The sequence below is a fragment of the Thermobia domestica genome, chromosome 9, assembly GCF_964235325.1.
Source record: "Thermobia domestica chromosome 9, izTheDome1.hap1.1, whole genome shotgun sequence".
Classification (NCBI taxonomy): Eukaryota; Metazoa; Arthropoda; class Insecta; order Zygentoma; family Lepismatidae; genus Thermobia; species Thermobia domestica.
This window is the reverse complement of record NC_137462.1, coordinates 134,332,182-134,350,510: the sequence shown is the minus strand read 5'-3', so window position 1 is coordinate 134,350,510 and position 18,329 is coordinate 134,332,182. Positions and strand designations below refer to the sequence as shown.

At 34.7% G+C, this 18,329-nt stretch overlaps 1 protein-coding gene across 1 annotated transcript; it reads right to left on the bottom strand.

The window, feature by feature from the left end:
* Nucleotides 1-7,184: 7,184 nt before the first annotated feature.
* LOC145695046 (uncharacterized) lies at nt 7,185-16,456 on the bottom strand. Its single transcript, XM_081771875.1, has 3 exons — nt 16,301-16,456; nt 10,351-10,776; nt 7,185-7,344 (listed from the first exon to the last, which is right to left on the bottom strand). Exons 1-2 carry the CDS (start codon nt 16,310-16,312, stop codon nt 10,375-10,377), a joined length of 414 nt encoding a protein of 137 aa, XP_081628001.1. The 5' UTR covers nt 16,313-16,456; the 3' UTR covers nt 7,185-7,344; nt 10,351-10,374.
* Nucleotides 16,457-18,329: the final 1,873 nt, after the last annotated feature.

The following is an 18,329-nucleotide window of genomic DNA, read 5'->3' as shown; positions in this document are numbered from 1 at the left end:
CAAGAATTGCAGCAGAACATTTCTGATTAGATTGCAGCAATTCTAGCAGCCTATCTTCAGTCTGTATTCTGCAATTTGCTGACCAGAACCCAAAAGTGCCAAGAGATGAATGGTGGTCATTTTCACCATCTGCTATAAAAATATTAGCGAACTGTTGCCTTTCCTTTTCTGTGTTTTTCTGTACCGTGGAGCTCTGTTCTCCGGGCCACTTTTATTTACCCTACTCTGTATAACAAAATTTAATTTTCACGAAGTAAGAGATGTTAAAATATAGTTGAAGAAATCAGTAATGTCAAACCGTTCAAAGTCCAGTTCATTGAAAAAAAATATTTTGCCGCATATCAGTGCTTTAAAAAAATGAAGCGAGTATTGAATAATGTTACCACTTAAAAATAGGTTTCCCCATTCTTACACATATGTAGTGTGGTTATTTGGTTATAATTTCCAATATGCAGAAAACGCTTGTAAAAGTTGTAAGTTTTTTTTTTTTTTTTTTTTTTTTTTTGTGAAACAATCTTCAAAGTAGAAACATCTGCAAACAGATAATATCCGCAAGGTTGATTCTACATTTCAGAGTCGAATGTTTAATAACTATTCTGATATTTAAAAAAATATTCTACCCACTAAGTACTTTAAAATGTACAGATATAAACCTTCGTATACAGGCAATGGAATATGTATATGTACACCAAAAAATAACATATTTTCCCCTAATTATTGTGGAAAGAAAGAAAGATTGTAAAATTATGTGGACAGTGATTAAGGAAGAGAAAGGCCAGTCACGAACAGGCAACACAACTTCACAGCCTATAAAAGAGCAATCGCTCAATTACGTTATTTTAAAGAAACCGGAAAAAGAAACACACCTGAAATTTAGTATGGACAATTTCCTCACTTATCATCCACTTCAAACAGGACAGAAACATTATGTAATAAAAATAGTGAATGATATTTGTATATTGTATATACTTCTTGTGTGCATGTTTTAAGCTTAATCTTTAAGTTGATGCTGATCACATGTAATCTCTACTCATTATAAATGTGAAACTGCTAAGTGAAATACTAAGTAGAAAGAATAAGTATTGATCCTTTAAACCAATCTCCTATTTATTCCATATCTCCCAGGTTTCATAGTTTTACACACTATCCAACAATTCCAAATACATCAAGCATCTGTAAACCACTAAATTACATGTAAATACCAATCACATTTGAGCAAACTACATTAAACGAAATTCTCATAGTTCAAAATAGAATTACATTCTTTGTACAGATTCTCTCCGTTAGCAAACTACAGAAAGATTCTACATACGTACTATTGAAGCATTTCTTGTCCCCAACAAACATAATTCTTTTAGTATAATTCTCACAGTGTTTGTGTTTTAGTTCCCACAGAAGACAATACAAATAACACCAGTAAAATATCATCCTTCGGTCTATAAATTACTTTGTCAATAACTTAGAAAGGAATTAAGAAATTTTAGTGTTGTTTTTTGGTATCAAACAAAGAAATATGTTCCTTCTAAGGGAAGAAAATCACTGCATTTACGAGTAAATTGGTAGATTAATTTCTCAGTTATTGGCAAAAGAATATGTACGGACTGGAGTGAAATGTACTTTCCCTGGCAAGTGTGTGTTTTGTAACATGATAAAAGAGGATTTTTTCTAAAAATCCTAGTTATGTACCAGAAAGGATATGTGTGTTGCAGAGATGAACACTAAATTAGATTAGGTTGGTTTGTTGGATGGGGCTTAACGAACTTTTCAGCACCGAGGTTATATGAAACTCGGATATACAAATTAATGTAAGATTCCCTGAGCTTCCCCTAGGAATCAAACTCTGGTCTCCCACGCCAAAGACGTGTACACACACCATATAACCACAAGATATCTCAAACATAATGATCCCACATAATGCAAGTAAATATACTATAAGGTGCAATAAAGATGTATAGTCAGGATCTGAATGAGACAATACGAGCTTTTATATCAAATCGACAATTTCTTTTGGAGAGGTATGAAAGGGATAGGCGGTTGAAAGCATATTGACACTAAAAATTACGCCATGGATAAGTAAACTGTAGAGTAAGATTGAAAGACTTACTTCTCTCTCATTTTCTAGTTTTTTTCTTTTTAATTTTGATCACTCGTATAGCTCTCAGTGAAAAATTTGGTAATTCTTTTCGTTCCAATTTCGTTTTTCCTTTGTTGGTTGGGTTAGAGTCTGAGTTTGTTTCAGCACCGAGATTCCATAAGACTGGACCAACAGCTTAGTGTGAGATGAGAATCACACGAAGTCTCACACGTCTTCTGTGGTACTCATAACGTACAAACCACAAGAGAGTTGTTCTTTAGTTTTCTACTTCAAAGTCTGAGTATATTTATTCTATTCCATGAAAGGCATTTTTTTAAAAAAATATATTACATTGTAATTCGTTTTAATAAAGAGTTAACTACTTAAGTGCTTTGAATACCCTCGTCTAAAACGAAATGGTAAATTTTTAATGTGTAGTTTAATTTTAAAGAATATATTACTCGACATTTTGCAAAATGTTATAATCGTTTTGCCGAAGTTTCATGTTTAACTTGACCAAAGTTTTGAACAAATGTGAGTACAGTTTTAATTATACATAGTCAATAAATTTATCGAAATAATTCTTTAAAAATAATTCAAATATATATATTTATTAATTTTATAGAATATACAAACTGAATAAATTCGTTTCACTTTAAAACATTAATATAATATACGGTGACAATTGGCTTTTGGGACAAATTTAGGAATAAAATTTACACACTGTAAGATTTCTGATTCATTAATCGTTTTTATTAGTACTTTTTTTATATTGAATCGTATTGATCCTTAACCGAAACAGAAGAAGAACTTCTCAAAGTCAAAATGAATTATGTCCTTTTCTATATTTATTTAGTTTAAATTTAACTTAATTTGATTTTTAGTTAAGCGTTCCTTTCAGCAGAGAGGCTATATGAAACACGAACCTAGAGCTTAATGTGGAATCCGAACCACATGAGCTCCCAGCGGGAATCGAATCCAAGTGTCCCACACCAGAGGTGCTTAGCCACGAGGAAGCTCTAAATTTAAATCAAAATGCATTCAGGGATATAAATTGTTAGATTTGCTAGCAGCAGGTAGATGTTAAATCTTTAATTGCTTATTCTTTCTGCGTTTGTGTGAGTTACAGACAGAATAAATACTTGAAGAGGTAAATAATTTATATACCAATTCAGCATAAATAATTTATATACCAATTCAGCATACAACAAAACCAAAATCTATAACCAGTTTGTTATATAATAGTCTTCATTGAGTGAACTTTAAAGCAATTTCCATCACCTGTGCGACAATTATTACTTTTTTTGTTACATCTCTTTGCATTCTTGCAGGTACTGTACGGCTATGTACAAGTTGACGTATATATGGTTTGTGAGTATTTATACAAACATCAGTGGCATTTCTACTATTAGTAAATACATCATACAAGACAGTTCGCTGCCTTTGTATTTTATCGTCTGTATAGCAAGTCTAACGTAACTAACCGTGTGTTTAGAACAAACAGACACACCCAATTGGTGGGTGAATGCTAAAATTATGTAAGATACGGTATCTAATTATGCAAATTGTAGGCAGGTCAAAATCTCATGCTCTTGTAATATACCGTATAAAGTATGTAATTTATAAATGACAGGAAGAATATGAAATATTTGATTTTGAAGAAATGAATGAAGCCAAGTGCAATATTTAATGGAAAGGTGCATATTAAATGATAAGATTAGTTCAAGAGAGCAGAGGAATTAGTTATGTGTATTGTAGAAGTTTTATCCTATTCTGCTGTACGTATATTAAAACCTATTCTTGAAAGTAACCTAATTTTTTAAAACGTATTCGTATAGTGTGTGTTTGTGTGTTGGTGCGTAAAGCAACTAACTGGTTACATAAGTAGTTAATTTTAATTACTGACTTGTCTCAATCTTTCCTTCTTTCACTTCCTCTCTTTATCTGTCCTCCATATACAGTTCAGAGTTTTTTTTGGCGTGTAGGTGGATAAACACCTAATGGCTTCTTTTAAACAAATCATACTTACTTCGCTCAATTAATACATGTACTTAAAATAAAATGTGTTTATTTACTTATTCGAATTTTCTATTGCAATTTATTCTTTTTGATTTATTTCATTAACACAATTAATACCTTACTACTCAGCTATGGGATAATCGCCTTGCAGTTTTTTGTTTGTTCAGCGTTTTTTTTTTCTTTTTACCAAATTGATGCTAATGTGTTAAGATATAGATCTTAATTATAAAGTTAAATCCGGTACGTAATCAATTACAAACAGAAATTTAATCTAGATCTTTCATAGTGCCACGAAAACTTTAAACTACAAGGTAGCTTAATCAAACTGTAAAAGAAAACTCTTAGACCATATAGTTAATTGTAGCTTCACTGACTAGGTATAGACAAGTGGTTAGTGCTCTTTCTTCACAATAAGGAGGTTTCGGTTTCAAATCTAATGGATAGTTTTTTTGAATTAGGTTCTTCCAATAGTATATCTTCATTTCACCTGGCGGAACCAGAATACTATCTTCGATAATAGGACCTGGTAGACTTCTTTCCAACATCTTTTCCATTGTTCACATTATTTTTCTTAATTGTTAGTGATGCAAGAGCAAATAGGGTCGGCATGCTTTATATGCATATGTATTTTGCTAAATACAATAAGACATGTAGCTGTTTATTTTACTGAATTTTTAATTGAATCCATTTATATATAATTCATTAAAAAAATGATCAATTTTAATTATACCGGGTGGCCCAAAAGTAGGTATACAGACTGCATCGATCAAGTATGACATTTTAATTGATTAAGATAATGAATTTACTTGCTTTGGTTTGTTCCGAGTTTAAGGTATAAGTGAAAATAAATTAAGAAGAGATAAGGAAGAAACTAAGTCAATACCTGTATAGATGATATAAAATGATAAATGATAGGTGAATGATATAAAATGTCATGACCGATTAAGCCATTCTGTATATGTTTGTATAGGGCTATATCATGAAAAAAAAAACATAACGCCAATGTTGATAAGGACTCTCCCGTAATATTATTGTTAGAGTACACGCGGCACGGGAGACCCAAGTTCGATTCCCGATGATAGGAACTCATGTGCTTCAGATTTCATGTCAAGTTGGAGGTTTACGTTTCACATAGCTTCGGTCATTATTACATTATCTCGCATTTTAGAAAAAGGAATGAGAAAAACTAGTAAAATTTTAAAACAACTTTTGAGAAATCAAATTGTGAAAGAAAATTTTTACGAACTGTAGTTTTAAAAAATGAAACTATGCTTCTAAATTTCGCTGATTTCAATCCCTATTTTAGTGGTTGAAGAGAATCGAGAGACAAAACATCTATTTTTATTTTAAATTCATTCACTATCCAAGAATTTTAAATTCATCAACAAAATATACTTAAGTACATCATTACGCATTGTAAATGTTTAAAATACATCTAGTACCTTAAAGTATTATCCATATCCCATACATAGAATTGCGATCCTCTTTACTGACTCGAGCAGACTTTATTTGCTACTAACATTAAGTAAACAAACAATATAGTATGTAAAAAAATCTGATATACAAGTGGGATTAATATTTTCCGTGGTTTTGAAGATCATAGTAATTCCCACAGTTATTTGAAAAAACGAAATTATTGTTGTATTATTATACCTAACATACCAGGAGGTACTGGAAAGTTCAATGGCATACCCTATGCCACTGAACGATTTTAACAAGTTTTTATTTTGTTTGAAAGCTATATGTTTCTATAGGTTTAAGACACAAAGTCAAAGTACTGGAAGTAATGTACGTATTTTTGTTGCAGGTGTGACGTGAAGATGACGGATCAACAAGTGGAGTTTGATGATGTCGAAACCTAGAGCAATCATCAAGCTTCCCTTCCTCCAGGAAAAGTTTCCAAAGACCATCCATGATGAGATGCTACAAACAATGGAAGTCCATAGCTCACGTTATGCTATTTCAAGAACTAGGTTGTCAAGTTTAAGACACGACATTTTGGCACTGAAGATGAAACCCGAGCTGGTAGTCTTTGTGTTGATTATCTAGAACAAGGTAACACCATAATCAGGGTTTACTATACATCATTACTAGATAGGCTCCAGGGCTGAAGAAGACACGCCATGGAAATTTGTGCTAAAAAGTTATATACTTTTATGACAATGTATCTCCTCACAAGAGCAATGTTGTGATGGACAAATTGGCTATATTAAGGTTTGAAACCTTTAATTACTCACCCTATTTACCTGACCATGCTCCAGGTGACAACCACCTATTCCCAATTTAAAAAAAAAAAACACAGCCACTATTAGAAATAAAAAATCTGCAACATTTCTGAAGCGATTGCAGCTGCAAATGTGTGGTTTGATATCCTACCGACAAAACAATAGAGGGATTAAATAAACTGCAGCACCGAAGCAAAACTGCATGAAATTGAGGGAGGAGTATGTTGTATAAATTCATCATAAAACTGAATTGTTTTTCTTCGGAAAGCCAAAAACTTCTCAGTGCCCTTGCATGAAAAGTCGAAGCACGGTGACTCAATAGTGGAGAAGTCATCTCTGGTTCGATGGTCTCTTCCCACGTAAATTAGTAGTGGACAACATCTTGTTCGAGAGTTTCCTTGAAGTTTTCGGGTTTCATATAACATTCTTCTCCCATCATTTTTTTCATAATCTCCCATTTACGTTAATAATCCATCTCCTATAACGTGCAGGGCGTAAACGTTGCATGTAAAACGAGAAGTTTTCTTGTCATTTCACGAACGGTTGAAAAAAAAAAAAAAGATCATACATGGATATGTCAATATAAATACTGTGTCATAAATGCTGGATAGTATTACACGTTGATCACATTGTACAGTAAAGACAATTGAGTTGAGTTGAGTTGAAGTTTAACGTCCCTTTCAGCAACAAGGCTATATGAGACGGGACCTACTGATCAACGTGAAATCCGAACCACATGAGCTCCCGCCGGAAATCGAACCCGGGTCTCCTACGCCAAAGGCGCGTACGCTAACCGCTTAGCCACGAAGGAACTCCAAACACAATTGAAATAATATCTAGGTAATAATAATAATAACAAAAGAGAATATAATAAAAAGTATATAAATATATTTATATAACTCTTAGAATTATTTACAGAAGAATTTATTTATATATAATTATTTATTTATTTTTTTATGACGAAGTCCTGGACATCGATTTTTTTGGGTGAAGGGTTTTTAAATGCAGAGAAGAAGAAAATTTCATCTGAAAAGAAGAGAAATGAAGACAACGAGTTTATTACAGAATTGTCTATAAGCAACTAAGTAAGAAGAAACAATATATTATTCTTGATTGATTCCTTTTAAAAAATACAAATATCAATTAAGAATCGTCTCTATTTTACTTGTGTGCACCTACAGTAAGTAGAGCTTAATTTTTAGAGTATATTTATTTAATATTACATCTTACATGTGGAAAAAACATTATTGATAAGGAACTGTCTTACAGACAGCCAAGTTCGATATGTTATGCAAAGCCTTAACTGGGTTTGAAATCAATGCAACAAATGCATCATAGTGGTCCTATTCTACGTAAATTTTCTAATTAGGTAGCATGTGCTCTTTACTGGCTAGGAAGTTAGGTAAGAATAAAGCATACTTTTCAGACATAATTTTCAACTGTTGATCCTGTAAAATTAGTTGTAAGCATTACGTAACATAGTATTTTTTCCTAAGGATATATTAGTTTATGTGAGAAAATTAATTCAAGTCTGATTCCCGGTGGGATTTTAACGTAATTCAGATCCCACGTTAAACTGTAAATGCGTATCTCATTAAACCTCGGTGTTGAAAAGGGGCTTTAAAACTAAGAAAACAAAAAGTGAAAATAAGTCATTCTTATGTAACTATTCTTAAAGACTCTTTAGAGAACTAATAAATCCCTCGTTGTGGCTATCTATATAGGTAGAGTTGGATTCCTGGCAGGAGTTCATGTGGTACTGATCCCACATTAAGATGTAGGTCCACGTCTCACATAGCCTGATTGCTAAAAGGGACGCTAAACTCAAACAATATTCTTATGTTTACCGGTACATTTATGTTTAGTACTTTTTACTCTGAACAATTATGAATCAGAATATATTCTTCCTGTAACAATTAAAAGCAATGACAATTATAAGAGCATCTACTTCATTTTGTGTGATTTATACTTCATTTTGTTAATCCACTAAGTCATTAAGTCGTCTTTACCGCATCTTCGACTGGGAGAGGTATATGAGACATTTTGTAGGATATTTGAATAGGTATCCAACAAATGTGCCGGGAAATTGCGCCAGAGCTTCGAAATTGCCCTGTACCTATTCTCACTACCCACACAGAACAATATGTTTACGTAGAGACATATGAACAATAAAAATAAATGAGTTTTTCGCTATTGAATAATTATGACAAGTCAACAAGAATCATGAAATATTGGTATAATCATACTTAGCAGTTAATGTGAGATATAATTACTATTCTTTGGAAATATTTTTAGTATGACAAAGAAGAATAAGAATAGTATTGCGGACTTCGCTTTTGTTTAGGTGTCCACTATATTGCGAATTTTATAAAATAATCAAATTATAGGCTATAGGAGTTGAGTCGATTTTGAGTTTAACATCCCTTTCCGGAGCGAGGCTATATGAGACGAGACCTACTGACTAATGTGGAATCCGAACCACATGAGCTCCCTCCGTGGATGGAATCGGGGTCTCCCACGCCAAAGGCGCGTACGCTAACCACTTAGCTACGAAGGAGCTCCAAATTATATAGAAAAACGGGTTCCTTAGTGATTACCCTCATAGCTCTTCTTTCCTTTAAAATCTCTTCGATTCAATAGCAAACTTTCGAAAAAGGTAATTTATTGAAATAACATTGTATTTTTTTTTTAAATCTCTACTCTATAGATGGCGCAAAATTTTTAAGGGGATGCAATGTTAACATTCTTGTATAAGGAGTTTCAGTAACACACTTCTTTTAAAACAATAATAAAGAAAATTAGATCTGAATGAACATTTGTTTCCAATAGTAAACCTAAAAAACATTCAGCATACAAAGAGCTTAATTTTAAAAAAACGTGCACCACAGGTATTTGTTAGATGTACCATAAGAATTCAAAGGCAATTTTAACGTAAACAACTGTTGACCTTATTCGAAACCAATGTGTACACTTCGTCCGTAATTTAGTAATCTGAAACAAGAAACTCACGAAACGTGGCGTGCTTAGATGTTGGCTAACTTCGGATATTTGTGGTGAAATTGAAATGAAAGCCTGAGCGGTCATCCAAGGACGTCGATTTCTGTAAATTTGGGGGGCATTCAGGTGCAGAAGGCATATATGAGGATTTTAAGACAAATTGCATTCAAATGATGCCAAATATTGTATATGCATAAATACAATGAGGGGGCCCACATAAGCTTTGGGGGAGCTGGGCCCCCCAGGATCATCGTTTCTTTCGGCTCATGGGATGACCTTCAAGGCTTCGTGATAGAAAATTTAGTGGTTCGGTCCAGTAGGTACATCTCTAATACCCTCGATGCTCAAGAAAAGACACTAAACTTCAATTCATCAATGTACAATAGTTACTCTTAGTTTTAGCGGGAAATAAGTGGAGTTCTTATATATGTTCCAATGTGACATTAAGAATTCTTTTAATCGTCACATTATACATATAACACTTAGGATATTTTCTCTTTGCAGACAATGTGACACTATAGGTTAAAATTAGGTGAACTTTTTCCATTTCTTATATATACTAAACTATCCTTAGTTTTTGTCAGTTTTTAACAAGAAAAAGCCATTAAAGCTAGTATCGATAAAGGACTTTAATTTAATGTGAGCCATAAACACTATTCATTATATCAAATATCATGGGTCAACGATTTTTATGAGACGGGGCATTAATTTAATGTGAACGGTAGAAACTTTAATTCAGCTGCACAAACAAAAGCTTCATGAGCATATTAAAGTTCTAGTTTTTATTAATAGTTGAAAACTACATCAGGAGGTCGATTATTAATGTAATGAATTGTAACTTTAATATGCTCGTGAAGCTTCCATCGATATAGCTACATTAACGTAAAATGAACTTTTGCGCTATGTTTTTCTTGGAAAAATTCTTAAACCTGAAATATAATGAAAAACATTCATAGTTCATGTTAAAATCTATACTAGCCGTGCCCACTCCTGCTCCGCCTTAAATATAAATAATAACAGACAGAAACTACTTACCAGTTCATCGCTTACGAATTTTGTTTAACCCAAGTAGCCGTAGCTCTTGACAACTGGAGCAGCAGCGTAAGCTGGAGCAGCAACAGCGGCGACGGGGGCAGCATGAGCAACAGCAAGAGGAGCAGCGACTGGGGCGTGGGCAACAGCAAGAGGAGCAGCTACTGGAGCGTGGGCAACGGCAACTGGAGCAGCGACTGGGCGGGCAACAACAGTCTGGCCAAGATGGAGAGAGTTAACATTGGCGTAGGAGGTAGCGACTGGGACGGCGGCCTTAGCAACAACAGGAGCATGAGCTACAGCTAATGGGGCAGCATGAGCGACAGCTACTGGAGCAGCGGCATAAGCTGGGGCAGCAATAGCTGGAGCAGCATAGCCGATTGGGGCAACTCCGGCATAGGCAACAGCAGCCAAAGCAAGAACGCACACCTGGAAGAAAGTAGAGAAAGGACATACAAATTTAGATTATTTAGATTATAACTTTTAATTGCAGAATTCAAATCAACATATTGCTACAGTTATTCAGTATGAATAATACTAATGCACAGAAGAAATGAATTATTTACTTTCAGAATAAATGTTATGGCTTGAAAATTCTTTAGTGAAAATAGTGTAATGGAAGTCCTGGTGGCATTTTATGAATAAGAAAAGCCACACATATAACTCAACATGTTCTTTTTTCTCGAAGCTCTGTCCTCCCTTGCTGCTATATGGTCAGCATACAAACCTTTTGAATGGGAAACCGTTTACGATTCGCATCGGAAGCTAATGTGGTACGGATCCCACATTAGACTGTAGATCTACATTTGTGGGTCTATAGCCTCAGTGCTAAGAGGAACGCTAAGCTCCAAATCAAACAACCGTGTCCATTGTTCGGAAACTTCCGTATTCTATGAAGGAAAAAGACATTTATGTTAAACTGTAAACTTAAGATTATTACCGATATTTTATTCAATACTTTCGTACCAGTATTTGTAGCGTTTCAACTTACATTCACTAGTTGACTTTGTTTAAACATTGATTCTCACTAGTATACTTTTATGTCATAACAGCTTACAGCCAGTTGTTGGACCACTTTGTTGCCGAATCCAACCATGTACACTAGTGAAGGTGGAGCATTACTGACCTTCCACCTACCTTAAATCATATTTTCCTCTTTGAAATAACATAATGAAAGAGCAAAAGTATAGACGTCGAAACAGTGCTTTACCCACTCCTGTCGGTTTCGGGGACAGAAGGGAAGAATGTAAAGCTCTAGGGAGTATATCTAGTCAAACTTTGGGGAAAGGTTCTGCAATTTTGGCGGAGGGAAATATCCCCTAAGATGTCTGGGAAAAAACATTGCATAGAAATTGCATCATTACTGGGGTGACTGTATGTTTGGATTTAGTTTGACGAATATCGGCTAAATCCTGAAGCTTAGGCTAAAGAGTAGGAATAACAATTCAAAGAGAATGATGATCGAAGAATTGCTGGCAGAAATAGGAAAACAGGAGAACCGTAACAAAGAAAAAAACTCACGGACGCGATATTGCCCACCACTAATGCACATAGTCTAACATCATACTGGTAAGCCACTCAACTGTAAAAAAGGTTAATATTTCAGCGAGAAGAATTTGCCTCTGTTACAGGAACACACAGTATTAGCACAGTATAAGGTATTTCTTTAATTAGTTAGATTTGATTCGATTTCTAGTTTAACGTCCCATTCCGCAGTGAGGCTATACGTGACGTGGACCTAGTGATTAACGTGGAATCCTAACCACATGAGCTCCCGCTGGAAATCGAACCCGGGCCTCCCACGCCAAAGGCGCGTACACCACTAACTGCTTAGCTACGAAGAAGCACTCAGTTAGATTTGAGTGTAGTGTTCCATTCAGTAGAGAGGCTATATGAGTGGTGGACCTACAGCTTAACGTGGAGTCCGAACCATATGAGCTCCCACCAAGAATTGAACCTGGGTCTCCCACGCCAAAAGCGCATACGCTATCCACGAGGGAACTCATAAGGTATATCTGAAATAAATGCAATCGTTAACGCACGTCCCAAAGTTATATCCATTAAGATAAAGGATAACTGTAAATAAATGACTATGAAAGAATTTGAAGGATAAGAATGGGAGGATACGGAAGAATCCTGAGAAAAAAAAAACATGGACGCGATGTTATTCAACTCCAATTTCTCGTGCCTATAATCAAACTAATGGTCCCTAATAACAAAGTTGAGAGTTCTAGCACTAAACCACCGTGCCCTTCTTGCAGTGAATATCTCAGTGAAGGTTATTCAACAGAAACAGAACTCGGTACGGAACTACCCAATGCACATATCACGATCTCGAAAGGAAGGGAAACATTTGTAGCCTATATACTTCTTAAGTAAGTTGTTTTCAAATATAGTTTAAAGTCATAAGCTTCATTTACGATATTTTCTTATTCAACTAAAATTATGTAGATATAATTACTTTGGTTGAGAACATATTGTGGAAACTTCTCGGTAGAAGCTTCTGAATCTGTAAACGCAGGCAAGGAGCCAAACAAATTCCCTTTCACGATTAGCTTGACTTCTGTCATTCTGAGTGCGGATTTGACATTACATATGCATTTCAACGCACGAACCTACACTTGGATCTGTATAAAACGATGGGTTGCCTGCGACTTGATTTATAATCATCATGAATGCGTGGAATATATGAGTGTCTTTTTTAGAAGATCCAGAAAGAAAGTTCATAGCTAACACGGAAAAAGTTTCAACATTCAAACTGAAAGGGAAAGACCCCCTTCTACGTAATATGTTACATAATGGGAAAGTATGTTTATATACTGTGATGTCGCTTACAAAACTCATCCGACTATTTCAATTTAGAAATCTTTTATGTTGTTTCATCTTGGGTGAAATTATGTAGTTTGTTTTTTGGATTAAAAAAAAATCCCGTTTATTGGTGGTTAGTTCAAAGTAATGAATGAAAAATATTCACTATTTATGCAATAAATAAATAAATAAAAATAAAAATAACCAATACAGCTACTTTCGTTTGGTTCCATGAGTATACAACACTGAGGAATAGCTTAAGTACCGGACCTACTATCAGTGAGTACCGGTACTTACGAATTTACATTCATAAAATTTTTGCTCCAGACTTGAAAAGTTATTTTTCCAAAACAAAAACGAAACTTACCATTAGTATTGTCTGTTATTATGGACATTTTATCTTTTGGAAACCATATATATTCAGTTGGATATAACACTGGAGGAAATCGAATAACTCTGAGGCAAGTGACATACACTCTGTATGTTTCTGCACCACAAAATCCATATAGTACATCTGATTTGAGATGACTACTTTAACTTCCTGATACTATTCATTCGCATGCTACAGTGGTTCAACATGACGTTACACTGAGAAAAATCCGTTCTCCGGAAGGCGGTATATTGCACAAAGATACGGAATCCTCTTGCTTACTACAGAAATCAATACGGAGCATACGTTATCCATATGCTACATAGGCACTGCCCTTAGATGTTACATCATGCCGTTGCAGGATGTCTGACATCTAACAATTTTCCGTATATCACATGCATATACTTATGTTACATTCCTCAGCTGTATGTTATATACGTCCATTTGTATGTGAGATCCTGACCGCCTATATTGTTTCACATGCAAAGTACGTATAGATGGAACACTTATACAGAAAGTATTATAAAACACGCGTCTTCAGTTATACGTCTGCTGTACGTTAAGTTCAAAAACTACAGGAATTACTCATGTAACCTACGTTTTTAAGTACGCCACCTACAACTTTTTTCTCAGTGTAATTAAGAGCATTTTTACTGAAAGAATAAATGGTATTGGGAAGATACATGCTGAAAATTAAAATGCTATTTACATTAACATTTTGTTTAAAGAAAAGTATACTATAATATCATAAATACTAAGAACTTTGTATCAAAATTAACAAATATATCTATATCATTTTAGGAGAGCTGTAAGCGTTAATTGTTACATTACTTTTCGCTTTACGGAACCACGGTGGATCAGAAGTAGAATGCTCACCTCTAATGTTTGCGGTCCCTGGTTCAACCCCAGCTCACGCCACGTGAGTTTTGTTGTAGACAAACACCATGTGTGAGGATATTCTTTAATTTGTTCCGATTCCTCCCATTTGCTTCATTGCACTATTTCATTCATTGTCACCCTCTCCCTTAGCCTCGGTGCATAAACGTGAGACGTAAAATTAAAGATTTTACTACTTTTTGGTTTACAAAAGTGATTCTCTTTCTTAAATAACTTTGATAATCTATTAAAAAAGAGAGATACTTTTTAGTTTAATGCCTCAGGGCCACGTCTTCTACGATATGATATGGATCATTAATGTGAGAGAATACTTAGAAACATATTATTAAATGGGAATATTGCCGGAAATGAGATATTCTACTTCTCTAGGAATGCATAAGCGATATTATCTACTACAGGGTCATAAATATAGCCTAACTACCACAGCAGAAATGACAATTTTACCGCTAAACCACCCTGCATCCCTATTTATTTGTATGATTCGTATCATAACTTCAACTCGCTGGATTACTGAAATACGGCAAACGTCTTTTTTCAATAAATCCGTATAGAATCCTAACTAGAAGACTACATACTTGGCTTCTCGGTCACTATGACCTAAGCATTTTCATTACTTGATCGAGAAACGTATTTCAAAAATGATTCCTTGCGGTACGTCGCTCGGTATCTGCTTCAGGCAATTAAGGAAAGCGATTCAGTGAAAATGTTGGAAAGCGTGAGATTATGAGACACTTGTGTTTACAGAGTTAAAAATCTTCTAATAATTCAAATGCATTCATATTGAGATGCACTTACCAAACAATTGTGGTAGCCAAAACATTTGTAACACGAGACCCAATTCCATTGTGTTGTGTAACAAAGAGCTGGTTAGGGAAGCTTACATTTGTTTGATAAATGGTCTATACGTCGGTTTCCATTATTGCTTTTTCTGGCCTTTGTTTAAAAGGTTGATGGTTAGTTGTTTTTTTTTTTAATTTCAGTAGATTTTCAATCGCCTTAAAGGCTAACGAATGATTTGCTCTTTATTTCAGGGCATCCGGTACGGGAGATCCGGGTTCGATTCTCGATCGGGTTTATTGTCTCGCCGCTAAAAGGGACGCTAATTCCCAATCCATATTTTCATTTCAGGAAATCAATCTCAGAAGCACGCACTCATCAAAGGCAGGTATATCATTTGGTTATACACTCATGCCTTAGTTGGAAGTAATCTTGTAATCTAGGAAGAACGATAAGATTCGAGTGGTTTTCTTTAGGAAAAATATTAAGAATGTTCATGAAGCTATGTTCGACCAACAAACGACACGAATAATATATTGAAATTACTTTTATAATATTGGTAGATTCTTTGGAGTTATAATGTCTCTTTTCGACAGAAAAGTAATATGAGATGTGAATTGCAACTTCACATGGCTTCCAAATTATATACATTCCAATTGGGAGTAAAATTATTTAGAGTATCGATGTTCCGTTTAGTTAGAACCGAAGCACTTCATTTTCTGTAGCTTAACGCAACATCGTGAGATTTGAAAAAAAAAAAACACAAATCGCACGTAGGCACGATCAGATCTTTAGAGTCTCTTCCGAAATACCAGCGCTTTAACGAAAGTTCTCTTGTTCCGTTAGTTGTTCATCCACTCGTTGAAATCACCATGCACTAAATATAATGATTTCAGTTCGAATGTCGTATCTGGCTTTCCAGTTTTCAAAACATCGTTTCTGATTCACAGTTAGCACAGACACACATATAAGGATTTCACACACACGTAGAAGAACGCGCTGTATTGGATTCTTACGAGAGAAATAGATAGAGCGAGAGAAACAAGAAACAGAAAGACGGTACTGTGGAAGCAAGAAAATGAAATTTAATGGGTCACTTACCAAGACCTTCATGATTGTAAAATGTGTGTTGTTGAGGTTAAAAAGGAAATGAGATATATAGTTGACGTAAGCGACGTTGAGTAACTGATGTAGATTCTGAAGCTGAACTAGAATTTATAGCTTGGGCATCCCGCTAAGCCACACCCTCCAATAATCCATTTTGGCAACGCCTCCGAAAGGTGATCTGCATGTCAAGGTGCTCGTTCTGTAACACCTTTCCCTAACCCTTCTTCATCAAACAACCACAAATACAACAACAAGAAAAAACAACAAGAGCACTTTGAAGGAGAAGGAGGAAGGTGAAACCAGAACAATATTGTCATTTGGTAGCCAGTGTTGTCATCATCAATCAAGATTACCGCATAGAAGTTTTCAGAAGAGAAACCTCAAAGATGAAAGGAGTGTATTGTGAGCATATTAGGAATGCAACTAGATCATTATGCACATTTTTTTTAAAAAAAAAAAGAAACAAAGAGGAGAGAGAAGAAGATAAACAGATAATTTGAACTGGCAACACTGTCTTTTCCTAGAGCAATTTTCTTCCAGGTGAAATGTATAACACTTATAGACTTGTCAAGCATTTGAGTCATGTCCAGACATTTTTTCTTTTTTCATTTTCTTATTTAAAAAAATACTCTTCTAAAAGACTTTCGGCCCTCAGGTCAGCACCTATTCCACGATGTGAAGACAGTTAGTTAATCATATACACAAGAACCAAGGACACTTGTTAATGAACTAATGATAACCTATACTTTTTATATCTTCAGGAAAAAAATAGTGCACAAAATATTTATGTAAAGCTTTCCTGACAAGTTGTCCCTCAATGCATCAAATACCCTTAAGCATTCTAATAGAATATATAGGTTAAATACTACTTTTAAAATGTTAATAGTTAAATTTATCCTTTCTACAATTGGAAAAAAACTTTCACGGTTTTACATATTGTATTTAGTATATAAACAAATAGATGATCGTATGGTATACTTTACTAGAACGTTGCACGATTGCAGACATATTTTGTGAAATGCACAACATGGTTTGTGAGAAAAATCTAAACATAGTAAATGTAAACTTAAATTACACAGCCACACACAAGAAAATAAAAGTTCTGTGCTGCGGACCTCAGAGTATGCATTCCATGTATTTTGTTACACAGAATCCAAATTTCGAAACCCCAGGACGATTGACTGCGTCATTTTTTTCATGGGTGAAAAGCTTGAGTGTTTTTAGATGATAGGGGAGACACACGTCTTTTAGCCATAAAACAAAATTAATACGGTCCTGGGGATTCGAAATTTTTTTATTCTGTGTAACAAAATACATCGCATTCATACCCCGAAGTCTTCTGCACAGAAAATTTTTCTGTATGTGTTACGTGTATCCTCCCTATCCAAAATCGCTAAAATTGACACGATCAATCGTCCTGGGGTTTCGAAATTTGAATCCTATGTAACAAAGTACATCAAATCCATACTCTGGGGTCTGCTGCACAGAACTTTTTTTCTGTTTGACTGTGTTACATGTATTCTCCCTATCCAAAATCGCTAAAATTGACACGATCAATCATCCTGGGGTTTCGAAATTTGAATCCTATGTAACAAAGTACATCAAATCCATACTCTGGGGTGTGCTGCACAGAACTTTTTTTCTGTTTGACTGTGTTACATGTTACATGTATTCTCCCTATCCAAAATCGCTAAAATTGACACGATCAATCATCCTGGGGTTTCGAAATTTGAATTCTATGTAACAAAATGCATCAAATCCACTCTCTGGGGTGTGGTACACAAAACTTTTTTCTGTATGACTGTGTTACGTGTATCCTCCCTATCCAAAATCGCTAAAATTGACACGATCAATCGTACTGGGGTTTCGAAATTTGAATTCTATGTAACAACATACATCAAATTTATACTATAGGGTCTGCTACACAGAACTTTTATTTTGTGTGTGTGTATGGCTGTTATTTTACACCAACATTCTTTGATCAAAATTCTGATAAAGCTTACAATAAATTATCATACACTCT